At 43.7% G+C, this 27,961-nt stretch overlaps 1 protein-coding gene across 1 annotated transcript in view; it reads right to left on the reverse strand.

Moving 5' to 3' along the window:
• The window catches only part of RFX7 (regulatory factor X7), a 139,414-nt gene extending 111,616 nt beyond the window's left edge, over positions 1 to 27,798 (reverse strand). Inside the window, exon 1 of the mRNA XM_088445060.1 lies at positions 27,261 to 27,798. Coding sequence (XP_088301186.1) covers positions 27,261 to 27,412 — 152 coding nt within the window. The 5' untranslated portion in view covers positions 27,413 to 27,798. The remainder of the gene's footprint in view (positions 1 to 27,260) is intronic.
• Between the last annotated feature and the right edge of the window lie 163 nt (positions 27,799 to 27,961).

The raw sequence follows: 27,961 nt of genomic DNA on the forward strand, positions 1-27,961 counted from the left end.
ACAAACGATATTGGGTGTACACACCGAAAGAGATCTATGATAGAGCTCTTTCAGTGAAGTCATCCTGCCACATTTCTGAACATGCAAATCGTGATGAAATCGTCCAAGTTGGCCTGCATGTACAGATGACCATAAATAACGTTATCGTCCATGCGGGAACACGCATCGCTGGTCATTTGCTGCATAAATATGACTGATATGAACGATTTATCATTGAACGATATAGTTAATAAATATCATACGGTGTGTACTCACCATCATAAAGAGGTGAAGTTGAAAACGTGTTTGAAGGCTAGGTAAGGGAGAGTGTGATTGGGCATGATAAATTCAGTAAGTGGTAGCAGCACAGAAGACTTGAAGACTGGATTGAGAGGTGTTTATCAGAGACCAGGTTAAGAGAAGGTTAAAGAGACAGGAGATGATAATAACTTAACTTGGATACAGGAGGATATGGGGAAGCAGACAAGGAATGTACAGCCATGGCCAAAAGTTTTGAGAATGACAAGTATTGGTTTATTGGTCACAAAGTTTGCTGCTTCAGTGTTGTTAGACCTTTTTGTCAGATGTTACTATTGTATACTGAAGTAAAATTACAAGCATTTCATAAGTGTCAAAGGCTTTTATTGACAATTACATTAAGTTTATGCAAAGAGCCAATATTTGCATTGCTGACCCTTCTTTTTCAAGACCTCTGCAATTCGCCCTGGCATGCTGTCAATCAACTTCTGGGCCACATACTGACTGATGGCCGCCCATTCTTACCTAATCAATGCTTGGAGTTTGTCGGAATTTGTACGTTTTTGTTTGTCCACCCGCCTCTTGAAGATTGACCACAAGTTCTCAATGGTATTAAGGTCTGGGGAGTTTCCTGGCCATGGACCCAAAACTTCGATGTGTTGTTCCCCGAGCCACTTAGTTATCAAATTTGTCTTGTCGAAGCTGGATAATTGGCTGAGACAGAATCAGTTTAAAATTAGATTGGAACGACGCCATCTTGCGAATGGCCATAAGACACCATCTTAGAAAATAAGATCTACACGACGCCATTTTGCGAATGGCCGCCCAGCACCATTTTAGAGAAACTGACACTTAAGTACATACGGCGATGCTATTAGCATCATGCGATCACATATTTCACCATACCCCATACACACATTAAAAATACGCACATTAACAAATGCATAATACCCAGCGTACGGACGCTGTTTATTAGCTTCATGCGTACGCATCTTCCCTCAGTTAAAAGTCCTCACTACATAAATCTGACTAGCGTCTTTTTCCAAACCCCTAATACTTACACACTGCACACTCACATAAAAGGTTCCATAGCTTCAAAGTGTAATATCCAAGGTTTATTCATTTGTTACTAATGTTGTGAAATAAAGACTATTTGATATCTAAGGTTTAGTACATGATAAGCAAACAGTGTTTGGTGTTGTACTGATCTACTCTGTGTCAACAGCTTTCCGGTTTCATCGGTGAGAAGATCGCAACATGCGTTCACAACTTATGGACTGTAGAGAGTTAAAACACTAAAATGTACTATGTAATGTTAGCAGCTTAGATTTGCATGCAGCGGGAAAAAGGAGACAAAAGGCTGTTGGAGGCTGACATGTGTCCATTTGAATAGACCTGTTAAATGTCCTGTAACAGAAGCACTGTGACGGAGAACCAATGGAATCATGCCAAACCTGCCTATTGTATTGCTTATCCCTGTAAGGGTATATATGTGCGTTCTCTGACCCCAATCGGGAGTCTTCTTGCTGATGCTGACAGTGGTTTCTTGTAGATGCCGGTAACTGGTCCCAGAGCGCGTGCGTATGTATAACTGTACCTTGGTCTGTATGATTTCTTTGCGCTAAATTGTTTTTAGATCACAGCGTGTAACCTACTGTTTTTATGTTGAATAATAACCTTTGTGCGTTGGAAACACATTTCTAGGTCTGAAGGCATTTATTTACTGTATTGACTGCGTACGCAAATAGCGACAATTCTAGAAGGTATAGGCAGGATTTAGAAGGTATAGGCAGGAGCGTATAGAGGTTTAAATCCAGTATCGTTAGCCTTACGGCAAGGTGCTCCATCATGCTGGAAAAGCCATTGTTTGTCACCAAACTGTTCTTGGATGGTTGGGAGATGTTGCTCTTGGAGGATGTTTTGGTACCATTCTTTATTCATGGATGTGTCCTAGGCAAAATTGTAAGTGAGCCCACTCCCTTGGCTGAGAAGCAACCCCACACATGAATGGTCTCAGGGTGCTTTACTGTTGGCATGACACAGGACTTATGGTAGCGCTCACCTTTCCTTCTCAGGACAAGTGTTTTTCCAGATGCCCCAAACAATCTGATAGGGGATTCATCAGCGAAAATAATTTTACCTCTTTTTACACTGAGCTGTGACCCAGGTAGACCCAGCAAAAACCCAGGTCTTTTGCTCTGGTGTAAAAGGGGTATCATGCTGAGCTTTAGATAGCGCTGAGACATTTGAAGATAGATAGAAATTGAATTACAAAATAACTCTGGCCATAGGAGTGAAGGGTGCGCTGGAGAAGGTGCTGATCAACAGTGTTGAAAGCAGCAGAGAAGTCCAGAAGGAGTGGAAAAGTGAACTTTAAATTTTCTGTAATTAAATAATTAATACCTTTTGAGAGAGTTGTCTGAGTGTGAAGTTATGGGTGGGTGGGCACAATTTCAGAAAATCCAGAAGGGAGTGAAGAAATAGCACGACAAGTGGTTTAAGAAAAGTAATTTGGAGGCAAAAGGGGAAGAGATAAGCACATTTTTAATTAGAAGATGGGAATGTGCAAATGGAGGAGGATAGTGTAAAGAGGCAGGCAGTGTCAGAGACAGAGCAGAAAGTTTAGGAGGTTAGTAAAATGGACTGACCACTGCAAAGTGTGTTGGTCCATCCTAAATTATATCTGCTTGAGTTTGACTTGTATAGCAGGAGAGAAAACCAGTTGCCCAATGAGGTTATCCCCTTATTAAGTGCAAGGAAAGCCAGTTAAAACACTTACAGACATAAGCAAAAACCTGTGAATTTGCCAGGGCATGGCAAGTCGATACGGGTCCTGCTTATGTCTGAAAGGGTCTGACCTGGGTTTACAGTCCCGCGTCCGCGACCCTGAAATTGACTAGGGTTATTCTCTGGACTTGCAACCCGAATCAGTGCTCCAACTTACGTCTGAAAGGCATGACCCGGGACTTCATTGGCAAGGACAGTAGTGCTTGAAGATGACAATCTCCAAGCGTCCACTGTTAGATGAAAGACTCAGGTTTGGTTTGAAGGGTGACTACCCAGGAATAATCCCGATTCATCCCCCAGGTGTGAAAGAGGGTAAGTAATGAAACTCCAGCTTTAAAACGTTTTCAGTGTCCGAGCCAGGTTAAAGCCCGGGTTTATGTTTGAGAGGGGTATAAATAACATTTGCAATCCAATACAATTGGATCTGTAAAACATTTTAGAAACTGTGTGGCCATCATTAAACCGGACTCCTGTGATTTCCAATGTAATGAAAAAAAATGTGCATAATCTACTAATGCTGGCCATACACGCTGCAATTATCGGCACGATCCGCCCGATATCGGCGGATCGCCGCGATAATTGAAGCGTGTGTGCGGGCGACCGAGGATTAAATATTGCTCAGTCGGGCATGCTGGATTGTCCAGCATGCCCGTCCGATGCGATATTTACCCGGGAAACTGTCGGCCGCATCGGGCAGTGTATGCCCAGCGCAGCCGACAGACAGACATTTCCGGTGTTCGGAAGGAACAGGGAAATGTCTCCTCCCCCGGGGGCGGAGCGCGGATGTCAGGCTATACACTGAGATTTCTCTCACAGTGTATGCCGCGGACATCTGCGGATGGCAGCCGGCCAGATAAAATGTCTGTCGGTCTGTCAGACATTTTATCTGGCAGTGTATGCCCAGCATAAGTAATACTTTGCAGACATAGCTTAAGAAAATATGTAAACAATTACAAAAAAAATTTATATATATTTTGAATTGCAAAAGGTATACTCTATTTGTAATTACAGAATATGTTGATAAACTCTGATAAACAAGAATCACCTAGACTTAACCTCTGGAAAAGTTAAACCTACAGAAGAGAAACAGACACTTGAAAACTGCAATCCAACATAGATTACCCTATATTATGAGCTGAGTAGAGCAAACACTAAACAGGGAAAAAATTTATATTTTATTTCCTGGATATTAACACCTAATTCAGAGTTCATTTTATGAACAAACCCAAAAGGGGACACTAATCAAGAATGCTTTAGCTCCATACAAATGTGTTCTTCTAAATATAGAATGCTAATCCATCCGTGGGTAAAGATGTCTGATGTTATTCCTGCATTATTTATATATTTAATTTTTAACATCAAGGCTGAGGATTGCATCCAAGTGTCTGGAAGGTTATATTTGGACCAGACAAATAAACAAGATTTAGAGTTTGTAGCAAAATTTAAACTAAATACTGATCCAAAAAAATTTAACAACATTTATTTTTATAACCATTAGTGTTTATTAACATTTTCTCAAGTGAAAGGGAAACCGAAAAGAAAAATAAAGTGGAATAAAAATCTATTGCATTTCCATCTGGACCACAAACGTTATCCTTTTATTTTATTTGAATGTTTTACCTCAAACCAAAAAGCATGAGATTTCCTTGTACCTGGATCCAAAAACAAAAGGTTTAAAGGGTCTAAAAAAAAAACAGGACAGTGCTCTCAGAAGGCTGTGGAATCTGGGAACTCTTTTCCAAAATAGGCAAATTTGCTCCCAATACCTAGGAGTGTTTGGTGATTAGGTGTCTAGTCCTATTTTTAGCTTTATGACCACTTAAAATTTTGAACTAATAATCCACTGCTTTATTATCTGTGACATTAAATTTATGATATAAGGAAAACAGTAGATTGGATCGTTGTAATAAAGTCCACAATGGACTTTGACTGATATTTTTTTTTTAGATTGAATATAATATATATACACCCAGCATACCATGAAAAGCTGTTGCAGACCCAGAATCAACAACATTTATTTTTTTTTGCAATGGGAATTATCTAAACTTGGGTTCAGCACGAAGATTAAATTAAGTTGTATTATAACTGAGGATAGCTGTTATGTCTTTGCCATGCACAGTGGTAGCCCCTGCCAACATCCTACACTTCCAGCGACAGAGAAATGACAGACAAAAGGGGAACGCGCCACAGGATAAGTACGGCGCGATGGGGACAGGGGTGCAAGATAGGTCCAAAACTACTAGTATAACATAAAGCATAAAATAAGACAGAACAAGAGAAGTTGGCCTCTCTGCCACGTGACCTTCTCAGCCCAATGCTGAAAGGTAACAGCACATCTAATAATTGGAGAAAGGAGCTTTTTCCTTCCTCTGTGGGCTCCAGAAGTTAACGGCAGCATTTATACGTTGCATATTAGCCAGTGAGTGTGGAGAGGTGCAAGTGGAGGTCATGTGGCCCGGGGTCTGAGTGCCAGGTGGGGCAGTTTTGAGTGCATGGAAACGAAGAGTTGTGTTGACTTTCAGGGTTAGTGAAGGGCATGTGGGATTTTTGAGGAACCTTTGTACAATTTATTTGAATATTTAATTTATAAAATTGACATTAGGGACAATAAAACAAAAATTACATTCAAGCATATCAAACAGCAGGTAAAGACAGTCCAGCCTAAATGAGATTACAATGTAAGAGGTGTGGGGAAACAGCAGATACATAAGACAGAGGAAAACTAAATGCAGCTACAAGCACTGAAAGCACATGTGGCTATTTGTAAAGCCACAACACTCTTATAAAAAAAAAAAATAGAACATTTGTGCTGAAATTATGTGCACACTTATCTTAAGACAAACACTGTCATGTTTCAGCCCTTAAAAAACACTTTTTTACCTCTCCGGGGCCTGTACAGGCTAGCGCCAAGGTCCACTCGCGCTGCGAGGTCTGCATGTGCTGCACATCGCTCCCGGCTTGTACTGTCTGTGCTGCTCCTGCCCCGTCTGCTCAGTGTTTTGTCACTGAGCATGGAGATGTGTCTCCGCAGCTCCTTGCTCACAGCGTGTCTTCCCAGCATGATGGCACACAAGCTGCAAGCCAGAGTTCCCTCCTAAACCACAATATGGGTGCAGCCATGTTGGACTCTGTCACCTGACAATCTTCCCCAACTCAGAGCGCTGCTCCTAGACCAGCTGATCACAGCATCCAACCCCTGGGGATCCTCCCCTATAAATTCCATTTCCTGACTGGCCTCTGGGCCTGATTCAGAGCCGGACGCTATTTGCGAACGGTCGTTCAGAAAAAGGGGCCAGCTCTTTGCGGTCTGTTGATGCCTCTATGTCTGAGTAAGCGAACGACACATGCGCTCGCTATTTTGTAAAGACGCCCCCTGGCCGTTCGCATCATACGTCATCTCCGCTATTAGATTAATCGAGTACATCGAAAGGAGTCTGAACTGCTCGCAGTGCTTGTGGTAGGTTTTACTTCCCGCAATCATGCGAGCAGTTCAGGCTAAAAGACAACCAAGTGACGTGATCGATGACACTCCCTAACTAATTATGTACTCCCATCAAACGCCCGTTTTGACCGTTTGGCACGCCTGCGTTCGGATCTCCACTCCCCGTTTTCAAGCACCTTCCCCTGTTACCACCCACAAACGCCTCATTCTGTCACTCAAATTAGCAGGCCCTCGCTGTTTTGCGAGCGCACAATTTCCGACCGCAACGACTGGTTGGCGCATGCGCATTACGACCCATACGCATATGTGCGAACATCGCTCGGAGCAAACGAGCGGCCGCTTACGAGCGGCTCTGAATCAGGCCCTCTGTTGCTAGTACAATATCGCTTATTGCTGAAGTTACAGCTCTATGCTGAGCTGCCAGGAACTCTGTATCTGAACGGTACCAGTCCATTATATCCAGTTCCAAGATCTGGTAAACGAGTCTCCTATACCATCTTTCACACCAGTCTGGTTTTACCACTGAGACTTGTTCTTACAGCCGCCTAACATCGGACTCATATCAATTAAGTTCTTCAAATTTGGCATCTGCCAAATTTAAATGTCCACCCAGTTGTGATGTCTGACCAGACATGCTGAGCGGCCAATTGGTAAGTGTGTATGCTTACCAAAATGGTCACTCAGTCAGCGGGACAGTCAGCCAGCCGATGGGCTAGCCAGCTGTGTACCCCGCATAAGACAGCTGCCTCAGGTCACCTCATGACAAGCACATCCCTATACAAAAAAAAGATATATAAAAAAAACCTGCACCATGAAAGAACAATGGTTTTATCAAACGCCTTCAGTGCTAAAATGTTTCTGTGAGTGTATGTGTATCCCAGACTGATATTAGTGATATCATCTATCTATGCAATACAGATTCAATGTTTTTAAAAATCAAGGAGTACAATGCCCATATGTCATGTGTTGGGTTCACCACACACGGCCGGATTAAGGGGGGGGCGCGACAGGGGCGCTCACCCTGGGGCAGACACACAGAGGGGCCATCACACAGGGTCGGTGTGACCCTGCACCTGTTCCCGAATGGGTACTCAGCTGCCGCAGCTCTGAGGTCTAATATATGCAGCAGCACAGTCAGTGCTGCTACATACAGCACAGAGCGGCTCCCGAATCCCCTCAATAGCGTCACGTTACGCATCATGTCAGTGACGTTGATGAGGGGACTAGGGAGCAGCATTGCCTGGACTCAGGACTAATCATCTGCGGGCCACTAGCGCTTGCAGGGATGCCTCTGAATACCTAGAAACCCTCCCTGACAAAATGATTTCTTCCTACAGCTGGCTGGCTAGAATGGGGGCGGAGCCAACACGGCAAGAACCGCACCCAATTTCACCGCGAATAGCAGCTTTATGTCGTGAGGGACGGGGCCTAATGATGCAAGGAGCCCGTCCCCATTAGCAACCTGCAGCCACTGAATCAAAAGTGTAAGTATGTATGTGTAATGTTATAGTATGTAAGCGTTTGTGTTATTGTGTTAGTGTGTGTATACTGTATATAGCGTTCCCGTTAGGCTGTTTCAGCGGGGCGCTGCGCCCTGCCCTATTTATGAAGGGCAGAATGCACCCTGCCCTCCAGCGCGTCGCCCCGCTGAAACAGCCTGCGAGTTCCTCCACCCGCGGGCCGCAGAGTGGCCTCGGCACTTGGGGGCTGCCCGGCATGTCCGTAAGTGCTGGGCACGCCCCCAAGAGTGACGAAGAGGAGACGCGTAATAAAGACACGCCCCCTTTTATTTGGCCATGCCCCCTTTTTGGACGCATGCGCCTTCAGTGAGCGCAAAAGTACTCTTGCTCTAGGTCCAGCTCCCTGTCTGCCTCCGGACCTAGAATGAAATAAAATATATATATATATATATACATACACACACATACAGTCAGGTGCATAAATATTGGGACATTGACAGAATTTTCATATTTTGGCCTCTATTCACCACCACAATGGCTTTGAAATGAAAGAAACAAGATGTGCTTTAACTGCAGACTTTCAGATTTAATTTGAGTGTAATTACACCCAAATCAGGTGAACGGTGTAGGAATTACAACGGTTTCTATATGTGCCTCCCACTTTTTATGGGGCCAAAAGTAATGGGACAAACTAAACATTCCTAAATCTAACTGTCACTTTTTAATACTTTGTTGCAAATCCTTTGCAGGCAATTACAGCCTGAAGTCTGGAACGCATAGACATCACCAGACGCTGGGTTTCATCCCTGGTGATGCTCTGCCAGGTCTCTACTGCAAATGTCTTCAGTTTCTGCTTGTTCTTGGGGAATTTTCCCTTCAGTTTTGTCTTCATCAAGTGAAATGCATGCTCAAATCGGATTCAGGTCAGGGGATTGACTTGGCCATTGCATAACATTCCAATTTTTAGCCTTAAAAAAACTCTGTGGTTGCTTTTGCAGTATGCTTCGGGTCATTGTCCGTCTGCACTGTGAAGCGCCGTCCAATGAGTTCTGAAGCATTTGACTGAATATGAGCATATAATTTTGCCCAAAACACTTCAGAATTCAGGGCCTGAATCAGAGCCGCTCGTTCGCTCTGAGCGATGTTCGCACAACTGCGCATGCGTATGGGTCGTAATGCGCATGCGCAAACCAGTCATTGCGGTCGGAAATCGTGCGCTTGCAAAACAGCGAGGGGCTGCTAATTTGATTGACAGAATGTACCGTTTGTGGGTGGTAACGGGAAGGTGCTTGAAAACGGGGGAGTGGAGATCCAAACGCAGGCGTGTCTAACGGTCAAAAGGGCGTTTAATGAGAGTGCATAATTAGTAAAGGAGCGTCATCGACCACGTCACTTGGTTGTCTTTTAGCCTGAACTGCTCGCAGTGATAGCGGTAAGAAAAACCTACCACAAGCACTGCGAGCAGTTCAGATGCCTTTCGATGTACCCAATTAATCTAATAAATACCGGAGATGATGTGTGATGCGAACGCCAAAGGGGCGTCTTTACAAAATAGCGAGCGCATTTTTTGTTCGCTCAGACATAGAGGCGTCAACAAGCCGCAAAGAGCGAGCGCTCAATTTAAATAGCCGGCCCCTTTTTTGGAACGACCATCCGCAAATAGCGTCTGGCTCTGAATCAGTCCCTCATTCTGCTGCTTTTGTCAGCAGTCACATCATCAATAAATACAAGGGAACCAGTTCCATTGGCAGCCATACATGCCCACGCCATGACATTACCACCACCATGCTTCACTGATGAGGTGGTATGTTTTGGATCATGAGCAGTTCCTTTCCTTCTCCATACTCTTCTCTTCCTATCACTCTGGTACAAGTTGATCTTTGTCTCATCTGTCCATAGGATGCTGTTCCAGAACTGTAATGGCTTTTTTTAGATGTTTGGCAAACTCTAATCTGGTCTTCCTGTTTTTGTGGCTCACCAATGGTTTACATCTTGTGGTGAACCCTCTATATTCACTCTTGTGAAGTCTTCTCTTGATTGTTGACTTTGACACATATACACCTACCTCCTGGAGAGTGTTCTTGATTTGGCCAACTGTTGTGAAGGGGTTTTTCTTCACCAGGGAAATAATTATAATGTCATCCACCACAGTTGTTTTCCGTAGTCTTCCGGGTCTTTTGGTGTTGCTGAGCTCTCCAGTGTGTTCTTTCTTTTTAAGAATGTTCCAAACAGTTGATTTGGCCACACCTAATGTTTTTGCTATCTCTCTGATGGGTTTGTTTTGATTTTTCAGCCTAATGACGGCTTGCTTCACCGATAGTGACAGCTCTTTGGATCTCATATTGAGAGTCGACAGCAACTGATTCCAAATGTCACACCTAGAATCAACTCCAGACCTTTTACCTGCTTAATTGATAATGAAATAACGAGGGAATAGCCCACACCTGTCCATGAAATAGTCCCATTACTTTTGGCCCCTTAAAAAGTGGGAGGCACATATAGAAACCGTTGTAATTCCTACACCGTTCACCTAATTTGGATGTAATTACCCTCAAATTAAATCTGAATAGAGGCCAAAATATAAAAATTATGTCAATGTCCCAAAATTTCTGCACCTGACTGTGTGTATGTATGTATGTATGTGTATATATATATATATATATATATATATATATATATCGCTATCTGAGAAAACCCCCAGAAAATCCGGCGTTTGCTCCTGGCCGCCGGGGATGGAGCAGTAGGCTTCGTGTGGCTTGGGGGGAAGGGTGGAGGGCAGACTCCATGTAGATTGTGGCCCCGCAAGCCTTACTCTGGCCCTGCTCACACATAAGGAACTTGGATCAAGTCTTACTAGAGTAAAACCATAAAACTCAAGGTGCCCACACACATAGCGATCTGCACACAATCCCACGGTGTGTGCGATTTGCCCTGAACTCTCCCCCGGCAGCTACCCGGCAGTCCTACACACGATTTGGAGTAAAAAATGTCAACATCTGACTTAAGATCTATCGTGCATCCAGTGCATTGTGTCCCAGATTGGCATATCTGCCCTACAGCACAGCAGATCTGAAGATGCGATGTACGACGAGCGGGGACGCGCATGGGCATCGTGAGTGTACACTCACGACTTGTCATCACGATTCGTCGAAATCGCCCAAATCGGGTAAAATATCGCTATGTATGGGCAGCTTCAGATTATATGAAAGTGTATAATTAAAAATGTAAACATTGTGCCAAATTATATATAATTTCTCATCAAAATTGTTTTAATTTCAAATGCAGTTTTGGTTATACTGAAAGACCACATCCACCAGTTTGTGAGCATCTTAAAGGGGACCTGTGTGACCCAAACAGAACTGTTTCATTTGCCAGGAGTGAGCATGAAATGTGTCTGAAATGCCAAACGTTGGCTGCGGAGGCGAGTTCATGCTCTCTCCCAGACTGCTTCCGCCTACACTTCTTCTGCGTTCGCAAGGCAGGGGAGCTGTAACGCAGTGGGGGACTGCTATTCTTAGGTCATACATAGTGCACTATGTAAAAAGGATTTTATCTCAGAAATGACAGGTCCTCTTTAAAGTTTCATAAACAGCAGTAAGAACCTTCTGAAACCTGACCCCAGCCAGATATAAAAACTAACTAACCCAAAATAGTAAAGAGCAAAATTATACAACATATGTATTTCTTTTACTGAAATTAATTGCAAAGTTCAAGTACAATACATTTTTCACATTTAAAGCTGTATCTTGATGACTGTTGTCTATTGATTAGGTTCAAATGAGCATTTCACCTTCGGGGCCTGATTCAGAGCCGCAAGCTATTTGCGCTCGCTCGGTCAGAAAAAGGGGCCGGCTATTTAAATTGAGCGCTCGCTCTTTGCGGTCTGTTGACGCCTCTATGTCTGAGCGAGCGAGCGAACGAAACATGCGCTCGCTATTTTGTAAAGACGCCCCCTGGCCGCTCGCATCCTACGTCATCTCCGCTATTTATTTGATTAATCGAGTACATCGAAAGGCATCTGAACTGCTCGCAGTGCTTGTGGTAGGTTTATCCTACCGCAGTCATGCGAACAGTTCAGGCTAAGAAACAACCAAGTGACGTGGTCGATGATGCTGCTTTGTTAATTATGCACACCCTTAAAACGCCCATTTTGACCGTTTGGCGCGCCTGCTTTCGGATCTCCACTCCCCGTTTTCAAGCGCCTTCCCCTGTTACCACCCACAAACGCCTCATCCGGTCACTCAAATTAGCAGGCACTCGCTGTTTTGCGAGCGCTCGATTTCCGATCGCACTGACCGGTTGGAGTATGCGCATTACGACCCATACGCATGCGCAGTTGTGCGAACATCGCTCGGAGCGAACGAGCGGCCGCTTACGAGCGGCTCTGAATCAGGCCCTCTGTTCTAATTAACTTTGTATCATGCTCGTGGTATGTTCAAACTCTTCCCAATTGCTACCTTTGTGGGTTAGCATTCAAGGTATTATTTTAAAAAAAATAATCAGAGCTGCGTCCAGGCCATACGGTGTTTCGATGTTAGTTCTGTAATTACTTAAACTATGGTACTCACACTCATATCTTAAACCCTATTCTGAGATCAGTTCATGCTGCCTTTTTACCTTGTTGTGAAAGCTGCACTAAGTGACGACCCATGTGCAGGAGAAATAGAAAAACTAAAATATCAGTCACATGCAGGAAAGAGAGTATACTCCTCCACTGGGAACAATGTTAAAATGTGTGAAACCTCTCCAGATGAATGCACATGCATATGAATGCATCCACCTGAACTGGTTTAAGGAGGAGCTGGTTACCCATGTGCATCACTGTGCACTTTTATACTGTATAAAATAGGGGTGTGCACCGGCCACTTTTCGTGTTTTGGTTTTGGATCTGGATCTTTCTTCGTGTTTTGGATCTGGATTGGTTTTGCCAAAACCACCCTTCCGTGTTTTGGGTTCTGGGTTTTGTGTTTTGGATCTGTATTTTTTTGAAAAAAAGCATAAAAACAGCTAAAATCACAGAATTTGTAGGTTTTTCTGCTCCTATGCTTTTATTAACCTCAATAACCTTAATTTCCACTCATTTCCAGTCTATTCTGAACACCTCACACCTCACAATAGTGTTTTTATGTCCAAAAGGTTGCACCGAGGTAGCTGGATGACTATGCTAAGCGACACGAGTGGGCGGCACAAACACGTGACCCAGCTAGGCGTGATACTGCAGTGGCAGACAGGATGGCAGTTTGAAAAACTAGGCCCCAAACTGTACATAATGCAAAGAAAAAAAAGAGGTGCAAGATGGAATTGTCCTTGGGCCCTCCCACCCACCTTTATGTTGTATAAACAGGACATGCACACTTTAACAAACCAATCATTTCAGCGCCAGGGTCTGCCACACAACTGTGGCTGAAATGATTGGTTCGTTTGGGCCCCCACAAAACAAGCTGGCAATTAATCTGTCCCTGCACAAACTGGCTCTACGGAGGCAAGATGTCATCCTCCTCATCCACCGATTCCTCACCCTCTTCAGTGTGTACATCCTCATCCTCACAGAGTATTAATTCGTCCCCGCTGGAACCACAGGTCCCTCTGTACGTTCTGGAGGCTGGTCTCCCTGGAAGAGTTGATAATTCATTTTATGAACATCATCTTCTCCACATTTTGTGGAAGCAACCTCCTACGCCTTTCGCTGACAAGGTTCCCGGCTGCACTAAACACTCTTTCGGAGTACACACTGGAGGGGGGGCAACTCAGGTAAAATAGAGCCAGTTTGTACAGGGACCTCCAAATTGCTTCTTTTTCCTGCCAGTACAGGTACGGACTGTCTGACATGCCTACTTGGATGCTGTCACCGATGTAATCCTTTAACAGACAGACACACGCTTGTCGCTGCTGCTTTGAGGATGCAAGTGCGGCTACAGCCCACACAATTCACAAAGACAGAAAAAAACAAAGAATATTTTTAATGTTTGTGGAGCACACTTTGAGGGTTACACCACCCTTTAACAGACAGACGCACGCTTGTCGCTGCTGCTTTAAGGATGCAGGTGCGGCTACAGCCCACACATTTCACAAAGACCGAAAAAAAAAGAACAATATTTTAATTGTTTGTGTAGCACACTTTGAGGGTGTCACCACCCTTTAACAGACAGACGCACGCTTGTCGCTGCTGCTTTGAGGATGCTGGTGGAATCTAGACGGGATTTGGAACCGAGGACACACTACCTCCATCAATTGTCTAAATCCCACTGCACTAATGGCGGATACCGGACGCACGTCTAACACCAACATAGCAGTCAAGGCCTCAGTTATACGTTTTGCTTCAGGATGACTGCTGTCGTACTTCATCCTCATCGCTAGGGACTGTTGGAGGGTCAATTGTTTAGTAAAAGTAGTGATGTTCCTACTTCCTCTCTGGGATGATGAACAACTCCCAGCAGCAGCAACAGCACTAGGAGGAAGTGGTTCTTGATCTTTCCCTATTTTATTTTTATCGGAGAAAGTTTGGTCCTCCATTTATGTTATATTGATATATACGTGCGGCTAAAGCGCACACAAACACAGAAAATAATTTTTTATTTTTGCTTGAGAGTAGTGCACTTTGTGGGTTACACCACCCTTTAAGAAATGAGCCAGCCGGCTCTTTACTTATGGGACACAGGCGCACGCTTGGCGCTGCTCCTTTGTCGATGCACGTGTAGCCACAGTGCACACAAGTCACAAACACAGAAAATATATATTTTTTTGTTTTGGAGTGTACTTTGGGGGTTACAGCACCCTTTAACGGTCAAGCCAGCCGGCCCTTTACTTATGACACAGGCGCACGCTTGGCACTACTTTGTTGATGCACGTGCGGCTACTGCGCACACAATTCACAAACACAGAAAATAATTTTTTTTTTGGTTTGGACTGGAGTGTACTTTGGGGGTTACAGCACCCTTTAACGGTCAAGCCAGCCGGCCCTTTACTTATGACACAGGCGCACGCTTGGCACTACTTTGTTGATGCACATGCGGCTACTGCGCACACAATTCACAAACACAGAAAATAATTTTTTTTTGGTTTGGACTGGAGTGTACTTTCGGGGGTTACAGCACCCTTTAACGGTCAAGCCAGCCGGCCCTTTACTTATGACACAGGCGCACGCTTGGCACTACTTTGTTGATGCACGTGCGGCTACTGCGCACACAATTCACAAACACAGAAAATAATTTTTTTTTTGGTTTGGACTGGAGTGTACTTTCGGGGTTACAGCACCCTTTAACGGTCAAGCCAGCCGGCCCTTTACTTATGACACAGGCGCACGCTTGGCACTACTTTGTTGATGCACGTGCGGCTACTGCGCACACAATTCACAAACACAGAAAATATATTATTTTTTTAGCACTTGGGGGGAGCACCCCTGATGGACAGAGCACCCCCTGGACAACACTACAGCACCCCTTTAGGACTGGGACACTGCACAGGACTTTGGAGTGGACACAGCCCCTATGGAGAACTGACTGCACAACACAGTCCAGCCAGCCCCTATGGACTTTGAAGTAGTGGACACAGCCCCTATTAACAACAGCAGCACAGCACAACACAGCCAGCCCCTATGGACTTTGAAGTAGTGGACAACAGCAGCACTACACTACACTACACTACACAGCCCTAACTCCCACCCTCCCTCTTCACTGTCCACAGCCGAGTGAGAAAATGGCGCCGACGCGGGTACCTTATATAGGATCCAAAACCCGCGAGACTCGGAAGGCGGGATGATGACGTTTTGCCTCGATTTCAGATCAGAGTCAGGCGGGAAAAGTCGAGCCTGACTCGGATCGGACTCGGATCGGGGGGGCTCGGGGGGGTTCGGATTTCAGAAATCCGAACCCGCTCACCCCTAGTATAAAAGAGGGGCTCTGTGAGCTCAAAAGTTCTATTACATGCAAATACTGAACACATTGCATCCTTGCATAGCCTGAAATGGGAATAACTGTTATCGAAGCTAATAAACATATATTTGGTTCAAGATACGTGCATCTAATGGTCCCGCCCTGCCCTATTAGCTAAAACAGCCTGCTCTGTGCCTTCCCCACCAGCGGGCCACAGTGTTCCGCAGTGGGAAAAGTTGCAGTGACCGATCACCACTGGGTGAATAGATGCACACGGCATCTATTTACAGTGAGGGGAGAGCTTGCGGTAAGGCCAGCACATCCGTAAGTGCTGGGCATGCCCCCAACTGTAATTACCCCCTCCCCAGTCAGCCATGCCCCCTTTTCGGGAAGGCACGCGCCTTCTGCATGCACAGAGGATGCCCTACCCACAAGTCTGTGCCCCGCTCTGCCCGCATTTAGTGTTAATTCTTGCAACCGGCACAACCCATGTAGTTCCTCTTTCCTGTCTTGGGTGTCGCTCTCTGCTCTTGTGCTTCTAGCCCACTCTGGTCTGTGTATATCACAGTTTATTGCATAAGCTGAGTGTGCTAGAAGCACCAAAGCAGAGTGCAACACACCAGGCAGGAAAGAGGAACTGCACAGTTTGTGAAAGGTGCAGGGTGCTAGAATGAACACTATGCATTCTATCGGGAACACTATGTATCTGCTTATATTCTGTGACTACTAGGTAAATCACCAAATGCTTATCCATTCTCGGGATGTTGTGGCCCTATGTTTACTGCCATAGCAGTCTGGTTCATAGTAAGTGGCCAGAGGGGAATTAGCCGTCACCACCAAAGAGGTGTTGCAGCAGTGTTACCACACACATCCAGAAGTAACTGGGTCATTCTGGTGGTGGTGTCAGCTATTTAACCACTTATGACACAGTAGGAGTAGGCTAGTCAGTAACAGGCAGTTGCTAGCAGTAAGAAAGTATCCCTATCAGCAGAAGTGACAAAGTAAGCCCACATAGGTTGCTCAGGAAGAGGGACTCCTCCATTGTGCACCAGCTGCTGTTTTAAGCCCATCTGATCACGATACAGTTGTATAAGGATAATACAAACCTGACTGCAAACACCAAATGCACCTAATAAATATATTAGGAAGATCTTCATGACAATTAAAGGTTGAGTTTCCCATATCCAAAATGCTTGGGACCAGGGGTTAGAGGGGCTCTAATGTCCAGATCCTCCACAATGGCTATAAAAACTCAGGGATGCCTTCATTTCATGCAGTAGGGTGTCTGCTTTTCCAAATGGTGTTTCTTGTTGAGATACTATTATCATTCCTTCAAATCTTTACTAAAATTAACAACAAAAATCATAATTTCCAAGTGCAAATAACATCATGAAAAATTACAAAATCCTGCTTTTTGTTGTTTTGGTAAAGTGGATTAATGTGAAGATAGAACCACTTTCACGCATTTCAGCTCGCACCCCCCTGGGGGAGCGTGCTGAAATGATGGCGCCTGCAGCTGATCGCTCCCGACAGGAGCAACAATTGAATAGCTTTGTCGGGCGCGAAGCAGGGCTGAAACAATTGAATTCCGCCCTGTATGACCAGAGAAACCAGTGGTGATGTAATAGTCGGTGGTTCCTGCGGTTAAGAGTGGGCAAAGTTTCCATTTCCCCCATTCCGTTTCCAAATTCGAGAAGGAAGACAGGTATCTAATATTCCACTCTCCATGTAATTTTTGGATATATTTGGCCTAACTCTTTGTGTAATCGCTACTCCGGTAGCCCAAAATATGGCCTAGAACTGGCCTGGCCAACATGTGGGACTCCAGCTGTTGTGAAACTACAAGTCCCAGCATGCCTTGCCACAGTTTTGCTATTAGGGAATGCTAAAACTCTGGCAATGCATGCTGGGACTTGTAGTTTCACAACAGCTTGTAGTTTCACAAACAGCTGGAGAGCCACAAGTTGGCCAGGGCTACAGTAGCTAAGTTTTAGGGACTGAGGGCCTGATTCAGAGCCGCTCGTAAGCGGCCGCTCGTTCGCTCCGAGCGATGTTTGCCCAACTGCGCATGCGTACGGATCGTTATACGCATGCGCGATCCAGTCAGTGCGGTCGAAATTCATGTGCTCGCAAAATAGCGAATGCCTGATAATTTGAGTGACAGAATGAGGCGTATGTGGGTGGTAACAGGGGAAGGTGCTTGAAAACGGGGAGTGGAGATCCGAACGCAGGCGTGATTAAAGGTCAAAACGGGCGTTTTATGGGTGCGCATAATTAAAACAGAAGCGTCATTGACCACGTCACTGGGTTATTTTATAGCCAGAACTGCTCGCAAGATTGTGGTAGCAAAAACCAACCACAAGAATAGCGAGTAGTTCATACGCTGGTCGATGTACTTGATTAATCTAATAAACAGCGGACATGACGTAGGATGCGAGCGGCCAGGGGGCGTATTTATCCAAGAAACGACCGCAAGTTTTGTTTGCTCGTTCAGACCTAGAGGCGTGAACAGACCGCAAAGAGCGAACAGTTCATTTGAATAGCCACCCCTATTTTCTGGACAAGTGAGCGCTAATTGTGTCTGGCTCTGAATCAGGCCCTGAGGGCGTAATTCAGAGTTGGGAATAGAGCATACTTGCCGACATTCAGCTCACTCCTTCCGGGAGGGGGCTGAATGTCAGCTTACAGCGGGGGGCGTGGCCGCACTATAACACCGTTGCGGGGGCGTGGCCAGTGCGGGCAGGGGGTGTGACCGCGAGATCGCGGCTCCACCCCCTCATCACAATGCCGGAGTAAACGGCATTGTAAAGCGGGGGGCGGGGCAACGATGATGCGATTCAGCGCGAATCGCGTCACCGGGCCTCCCCGCTGCGGGAATTTCCCTAGTAACTCTGCAGGGGGGTAGGGAGGGATGGTGGCTTGCGGGAGGCTTGCCTGTCTTCCCGGGGGGCCGGGAGCGGCACCCGAAAATCGGGAGGCTCCCGGCCAAATCGGGAGGGTAGGCAAGCCTGGAATAGAGTGAGATATCTCCCTCAACTGTGAACCTGAACAAACCATATTGCAATGCAAGGGGTGTAAATACATACATTTTTTTTACATGTGAGGTAAATACTGGCTGATTTTGCATGTAGCCCACAAATACTGCACAGCTTTATTATTACTCTACAATTTAGATGTCAGTTTGGAAACACTCCTCCCAAATCTAAATCTCTCTGTACATTTTAAATCTGCTCCACCAGCATTGCAGGATGGGTTCACCAAGATGATCAGTTGAGAGAGATATCTCACTCTATTCCCAAGTCTGAATCAGGCCCTGAATTTTGTCCCAGAAGGCAGCTAGCTTAGAGCAGGCCCCGATGTAGATAGCACCAATTTGGTTCTACATAGAGAGAAAACATAATAGTCTTTGCAGGATAGTAGGGCTAAATACATTTGCCGACTAAGCGCCTCATGCAAAGGTGGAAGAAATTTATGTGCGGCTGTGATTGCTTTCGGATTCCCAATATTGAAAGTATATACAAATGATAGTTTCAGCATTCACATTCTGTAATAGCGTGAGATGCCCACTTCCAATATCTGAGTACAGTGTGAATCCTCTGGTGGTTAAAAAAACACACCATCGCCTCCTCGCGCAGCCTATGGGTCCATCTCAAATCCCTCAACAAATGGCCTCTGTGGCTCCGGTACTCCAAAGGCCGCATGTATTTACACGCTTATGACACTCCCATAAAACGCCAGTAAGGTGGCCTTTTTTTGCTTTCACTTCAGGTCACTTCCAAAAATGCCCATGATTCACAATGGCCTTTTCTAATTATACTGATCTCATACGCAACTGTGACCACTATCATACAGTAAGCTTCACACATGCAAAGTTTGGGTTTCTCCAATTTTATGTGCAGTGTCAAAAAAATGCTCAATTGTGCAAACATAAGGCCCGAAGTAAAATAACATTTCTATTATGACTGAAGGACTCAACACCAATTTGAAGCACTTATAACACCGCTTTATTTCTGCATATATCCCAAGGTCTTTTTCCAATTTAAAGTGCTGAACTAGGATTGAAGGATTTTATGGGTGGACTGAAATTAGGTTTTATAAAAGTTTCTGCATTTTATAGGCTGATACTACAATCAGTAGGGTTGGGTATAAAATCCCCGCTGTCATGAAGCCGCTGGTCAGAATACCGACAGCGGCATCCCGACACCCATAGGAACGCACGTAAGTATTTTCCCATCCCTTATGCTAACCCCTTACCCTGAACCTAACCCCCCCTAGTGCCTAAGCCAAACCTCCCTGTCCCCATACCCTAAACCTAAGACCCCCTCCCCAGTGCCTAAACCTAACCTTGCTACCTAACCCTAACATCCTGATACTTACCTTCTGGATGACGATGGTCGGGATTTCGGCGCCGGTATACAGACCGTTGGCATCCTGCACGCTGGAATGCAGACTACATCCCAATCAGTACTACTACAGTAGCAGATCTACTTCTTATACTCAAACTGCACACAAGCTTAAGCATAGCACATTTAATAAATGATTACTAGAATATAAAATGGTGCATGTGGAAAAGTTTGTGCACCCTTCCTGTTGATACATAAATGTGTTTTCCGAGGCCTCAAATCTCAATTTTCCTAGACATTAAATTAAGCCAAGCAAACAGAACACCTGACAAATAAATACTCTAACCTTCTATCCTCTTAGCCTGTTGTACTTAGTCTCAAGAATCATGGATTCCTCTAAGCAGATGTCTGTAGAAAATAACGTTAATTGACCTACGAAGCAAGAGAAGCTATAAAATAAATCCTTAAAATTATGATTGTGAAAAACATTAACACAATGGAACTTAAGGGAACCTTTATATCATAAGTAAATGTTAATAAAGAGTATCAAGCTACATTTTAAAGACCAAGATCTGATAAAACTGCTAGTAAACTGGTCAGATATGAAAACCAGAACCAATATATTTATGTGAGTAGAAGAATGAATGGGTGCAACTAAATAACAACAGCAGCTAGAAGCTAATGTTCCTGAGTCAATGAAGAAGGTGAAGCTGTAAAGAGATTGAGAAGGGAATTCAATTGCACACAATAATTTCCGTAGGACTTAACCGCAATTTTTTATTTTTGTTCAGGTAATTCCGTTTTTACCACATTACAAATTTCTTGTTTTTGGGCGAACACACATGGGATCCAAGATGTGTTTTTGCGATTGCGGCCGCAAAAAAAAGCCACTTATCGGGGATTTTGTTTTGCCTGCCTCCGGGCAGGTGAAACAATATCTCTGACAGTGCCGGCTATTGGGGGCAATTGAATATCCCTAATTTACCGCAGCGAATTGAATTCCCCCCTGAGTATTTTCATTAAGACAGAGGGGTAAATTTACTAAAGAGTAGTTTTGGCGGCAGTCTGAAACCGCCACACACCGCCATCAGTTCTGGCCTTCAACACACTGTTTTAGTATTCAGCAATTTGGCTCCCGATTCTCAAACCACCAACGATACATTACAGTTTACAAGTAACCATACCACCAGCCATTCAGAAGGTAAAGAATCACAATACATAATGAGGGCAATCATATATTGATTAGGGAGGCATTTAACTTGAATCAATTCTCTTAAAAAGGGACAATATTATTTTATTCATATTAGGTGGCAAAATTCATGTTACTGAGAGCAACTTTCTTTATTGCAGGGGTGTTCAACATGCAGACCTCCTACTTTTGCAGAACTACACAGAGCTATTAGGGAATGCCACAGTTTTAGAATTCCCTACTAGTAAAACATGCTGGGATATGTAGTTCCACAACAGCTGGAGGGCCGCATGTTGAACACTCCTGCTTTACTGCCTGCTTAATCAATATATAATTGCCCTCATTACATGTATAATGAGTTTTCTCATCTGTTTGGCAAGATAGCTCAAAAAGCTGTTTGGGCAAATTTGCCTGTCCCAAACACCCTTTTGTTCTGTGGGATTTTTTTTACGGGTTTTCCATCTCGCTGCTTGCCGATTTCCATTTTCTAATAATGAAAAATCGTTATTGTGATTTGTATTTTGGCGGTTCCTAGACTTATCATATTTAGGGGTATATTTACTAATGTGCAAGTTTTTAGAAGTAGAGTTGTTGCCTATAGCAACCAAACATTCTATTTATCATTTCTTTAGCACACTCTAGAACAGGGGTGGGCAATAAGCAGCCCTCCAGCTGTTGTTTAACTACAAATCTCAGCATGCCTTGCACCAGTTTTAGCATGGCCAAATAGCAAAACTGTGGCAGGGCATGCTGGGATGTATAGTTCTACAACAGCTGGGGGGGCGCTTATTGCCCACCCCTACTCTAAATGATAATAGCTAGAATCTGATTGGTTGCCAAGGACAACAACTCCACTTCTAAAAATCCGCACTTTAGTAAATATACTCCTTACAGTGGCTCTCTCTTTAAGTAATTCTGCAAAATTGAAAAACCGACCTTTAGTAAAAATTCCCCCAATGATCCAAAATACATATCAAACTCATCCAGGGGATTACAGCTGTACTTCCAGTTATCGAAAAGATTACATTACTGTGCCACTCTTTGTATCTGGACCCCAGGGAGGAGGGGTTATTAACTCCTCTTACAGGCCTTACCAAAAAAAATAGAGGGAAGGGGGTGGAGGATCAGGTCTTTTCACTTCGACACTCCTACTTTAAAGTGGCAAACTAAATTAGTTTTGATAGCTGTATATTACAGAAGCAGCAAGGTGGAGGGCCACAGTATTGAAATCTCTACTGCAGGTGGTAGTGCAGCTCGAAAGTTTTAGGGGTGATTCAATTTCATTATCAGGCGCTCAATGGAGCAATACAATTGTTGCTCTATTCAGACACCCGTGCCATGTGTCCGCGCCCGACAGTATCAGGTTTAGCTGTACAAAGCGGCTATACCTGTCTAAAGTACTGATTTGGGCGCCCAAAGTGTTAGTTAAGGCGCTTGATAAAAGAATTGAATCGGCCCCTTAGAATGACTTTCACAGTCACCAGACTTATTAGTGAAAATTTGTGGGTAGATTAAATATGCATAACATACAAAAAGACCTAACAAAATCCTGAGTTAGAAGAGATCTGCAAGTAAGAGCTGGAATCGGTGCTCAAGCATGAAAAAAAAAAAAAAAAAAAACACATACCCCTTTTCCACCAAAAAAACGGCTTCGACCCAGGACACAGAGCATGGAATGAGCATGGGTCAAAGACAGGTTTTGCCCTTTTTACACCAGCAGCTGAATGGCTGGAATGAGTTCAGCCGTTCACACCGGACCCAGGGCTTCCGGCGTTACAGTGGATGCTTGGAGATGATGTCATCTTCAAGAGCTACTGAAGCCAACCAATCCGCTGGTTTGAGGTGTGACCATGCCATTTACACCAGATAGTTACCTAGTTTGTTGGATTCCCAGGACACTGGACCTGGGTTATTTTTCAGGGACCCTTTTCCACTGAGCAGCGACCCGGGTTGACCTGGCAATAATCTGGGTTATTGCAGCAGTGGGACATAAGATTTTGTTTTAAAAATCACCTAGTACTAGTTGTTATATAATTTCCCCTTTGTTTAATGACATGTTGTAGTTTGGCATACATTGAATACTTTCATCTGAATTTGCTGTGCTATATAAGAAACTGTTAATAAATAATAATGATCTCACCACTGGATATTAACAAAATGCTTATGCATAATATGTTGGGTTTTCACATTCAAATTATTTGACTGCTCTTAGTTGTGGTCTATGATATTGTAACATGCCGTTAAATTGCCCAATATAGAGCACTCAGCCCTTGCTCGAAGTTAATTAACACTGTGAAATCATTGACCCATAGTATGTGTCAACTATAAATTTGTTGCTATGGAATTACATATACTATACTACCAAGAGCACCTTTTCAAATATGTATTGTGGCTTGCTAATACCCCTTTTACTTGCACAGTATAGAAATTACAGCATGTGTATAGGTGGTTAAAGTGTGTAACACAACCTTTGTTCCTATTCACCTTTTTTCAACAATGTCCCCAAGGTGTATTTGTATGCAGCACATTTCACCAATTTATTTCATACTATGGTATTACATATGCTTTACACTTAAGTACCATGCATCTAGTTCTGTATTCCAAAAATAATGCTTGGCAAAACCATTTTTTTTATAAGAAGGTAACACTGTTGCATGACCATGCCCACTGATGGTTTCACTTTGCATATAGTATAAAAATGCGAGCAATGTTTCAGAAGTCTTCTGTAATATACAATAGTTTCACTTTTTTAGATAACCTATAGTAAAAATATTAACATCAATAACACATTCCCTTTACAATATAATTTTACAATAATGCGAAAGGCTACGTTACAGTGTCACAGCCGCTGGCACTGTAACGTAGAATTTTGCATGCAGATACACCCGCAGTTGCACACAGAATATAAGCATGCCGCATATCATTTTAATCTACGGAAGCTGTATGTGCGTCAAAAAGTGTTTAATGACAAGTATATGCAGTCTAATTTACTAACAGTGGTATTGGTTACAGCATATTTCTGCGTACTTAACCCTGTTATTGCATAAACGCAAAAGGTGACAAATAAGAGTTTGAAATCTGCATCTCAAACACTTTGTAAACCATTCGTACAGCTTATGAAGAATCAAACCATTGTAATTCTGTAACACCATTTGTTACGATGTGTCAGCGTAACAGTAATTAAACACCTAATAAAATATCTGCCACAGAAATTGCCCATATGACTAGTCCAAAAGGTGCAGAATACTTAGAGATGGACTACATCTCCCATGATGCTCTCTCGGAGACTAGTGAGATGCAGTTCAATAAGTGCTAGAATGCAAAACAGTGCAAAAAAAAAATAATAATAAAAAAATTATTGAAAAACTATATAACTTTGCTTAATAATATGTACTTAGTGGAATTGCAATCTATTAATCCATGCTGAAAACAGTTTAGGGGTTGTCCAAAACTGTATATATATATATATATATATATATATATATACATATATATATATATATATACACATTCCTATTAGAGATGAGAGATGTTTTGTTAATAACCAAACAGACCCAAACTTTGGGGTTCCGAGTCGAACAGAGTCCCGAATCGGATCACTTTGGGGTTCCGAGTAGACCCTAGTCCTGACTCAGTTCCTTTTGCAAACACAGCTAAATCCAATGTTTTTCATGACTGTACAGTTTTAGCACTTTCATGATTAATGAATTTAGCACTTTAATAATGCGTGTAGCCAGCGACAGCACGTTACATTGCGCCGTCCGTACATACTGCACGAAGCAATGGTCGACGGTGCGATGTGTAGTTCCATGCTGCATTTAGCAGCATGATGTTGTTCATCGCAATGTCCCATCTGCTGTGCTTCACAGCAGATGGGACGATGCAATGCGATAAACGACCTGCGGGCAGACGTGATCAGGCGAACACACTATGCGATCCACACAATATATTGTTCGATTTGTGTTGGAACGATATATTGTGCAATAGATTGCGTAGTGTGTACCCAGCTTTAGGGTAAATAAATGCATTATATTGGTACAGCTTTAAAAATTGAAGTGCATACATTTTTTACAATATGCAACCGTAACTCCGAAAGTTAAATAATAGGCCCGCTCCAGACATTAGTCATTTACAACTAACAGTTCACAATCCTTACAACTAGTGTATGGAGGGCTCAACAGTATACTACAGTTTCAGGATAACATGTGTTCTTCATTTTATGCACCTTATATGACCTTGACATTGCTAGAATCAGTCACAGTTCCCTTGAAAGTACCGACCAAACCCAACTGTGCAGCTGTTTAATTATAGGTCACCCCCATAAATAACATTATGCTGTATGCAAATGAATAGGTCACCGTGCTTTATGACAAGATAAAGCAGATTTCCACCTTACATCAGACACTACTCAGTCAAAGCAGATTATGTTTATTAATTATTAAATGGGTGTGTATGTATGATCTGTTGTTAAGAGCCTTGAACTTGAATCCACAAGGTCACGGGATCACATCCTCCCATCAACACTAATCTTCCAATCATTTTAACCAGTTAGGTCCCAGGAAAAAAAAGGCCACAGTGTTATGCTAAGAATCTCAAAAATCGCAATAGATCTAAAAAAATCATCCCCTCAGTTGACTAGATGTGTTCTATAGCTGCAGACAAAGCACTGCACATATAAAAATACATGCCTGCATAGTGCAAACTTGATCCTAGGTTAAACAAGTCTGCAGTAAATGTCACCACAAACAATGCATATTTTAGTGTGCTTATACCAGAAATCCTGAAGCTGGCCACTACCATATGTAACGGCCACTACCCAAAGTAAATGTACAACAAAGAAATACATTGGCAATCCTAAGCATAATCATAGTGTGACCATCACAACAGATTTTTAAAGCTAAGGGGAAAATAGTATTTAATAAACAGGGTAAACTGTGCCATACATTTATTCAAAATTAGCAATAGAAAATAGCATGTGCATGTTAGAATAAGGTTTACATTCAGTAGCCATTTTGTCAGGAATTTTTACATGATACCAAATGCGAGGGAATGTAAACAGCCTCTGCCGACGATTTTTCTTCCCAGCCCAGTGCAGAGGAAAATAAAAAAAATAAAACACATCAGCAGCAATGGTGCAAAGACAAAAAAGAAAAAAGAAAAAAGGAAAAACCTTCTACATCTACTAGCTAGGGGCTTAATCAATCCTATTAATAGTGATTGCTAACCTACATAAAAACATGATCTGCATAGTATGTGTGCAGATAGTGACAATAAAACATCAAAACAGGTGGGAATTTTATCCATCAGTATTAGACACTCCCACAATGCATCAGTCTAGTGACCTGATGCAAGAAAAAAATATCAGCCAGCCATTCAGCAAATGAGACCGCCGCATCTGACCACCTTTGTTATTCTTGTAAAAATATCTCATGCCAGGGGATAAAGATGACCCAATGCATTCCAGTGATTTGCATGTTTTATCCTGATCTCCCAGGAGCTAATAACAGGAGCAATCCAACCAAAAATAATAATGACCAGCAACAAAAAAAAGGAAAAACACCAAAACATAAACAATTTATAAAATATACACTACACTGAGCCTGAAAGTGCACATCTAAAATCTATTCAACATAAATATTAACACAAGCAGCAGTGAATCTTCCTTGTTGCTGCAAAATAAATATCTCCCCAGCCCCTCCTCCACACATCTAGAGCTGCCACTACCAACTTCTATTTTTACACTGCATTTTCCTCCACTTTGGAAGATGCACCAAGCTGCAAATGAACAATGAGTGGTCAGGTGAGAGTCAATTATTCTGCATGTTTTGAATATTATATATATATATATATATATATATATATATATATATATATATATGTTTATGTGTGTAGATGAATGAATGACAGGGTAGAAGATTGCATGGTGCTCACCAGATGGAGTTCTTAATCTTCTGTTGCAGTGCATTGGCCTCTGTCCCTTGCAGTCCTGTCACCAAGGCTGGCAGTGCCCCTGATGCAGAGGAGGGCAGCTGAGGCTGCTCGGGCCGCTGTTTTTTCGGTGCCTGTTGTTGCTCCTCAGCCATGATGACTGCTGATGCTGGGTTCGGTGTGTGTATATGTGAGTGAGCGAGGTGGGGAGGGGTGGAAGCAGGAGGACGGAAGGAGCTCTGCAGACTAGGCCTTTACCCCGACCTAGAGTATATCGCCTTCCTCTGCTGGGGGCACATGACGGGGGCAGCTCAGCCGAGGGAGGGGTGGGGAGAGGACAGCTAGAGTCGTAGGGTGGCGTGGAGCGGGGTGAGGTGCATAGTAGGGTTGGAGGACGGGGTGCAGGGGTAAGACGCTAATAGGAGGATGGGGGGCTGTTAGGAAAGGGGGCATGAAGGTAGAAAGGACAGTTCTGCCCCCCAAGGCGGCGCTCCGGCTATATCCAGCACCTGGTCCCACCGCAGCCGCCAGCAGCAGCCCGCACGGCGCTCACTGGAGAGGAGCGGAGGCTGCACCCGGGCCGCGCAGGCGCAGTGCTCCTGACAACAACAACTACTACAATCATCGTGCAGAAGCCACTGACAACAACAACTCTCACATACACTGAGCCTGTACACAGAAGCTGGGGCTTGCTCAGCTGTTAT

Source organism: Taudactylus pleione, unplaced genomic scaffold (genome assembly GCF_031769625.1).
Source record: "Taudactylus pleione unplaced genomic scaffold, aTauple2 ptg000019l, whole genome shotgun sequence".
NCBI classification, from domain to species: Eukaryota; Metazoa; Chordata; class Amphibia; order Anura; family Myobatrachidae; genus Taudactylus; species Taudactylus pleione.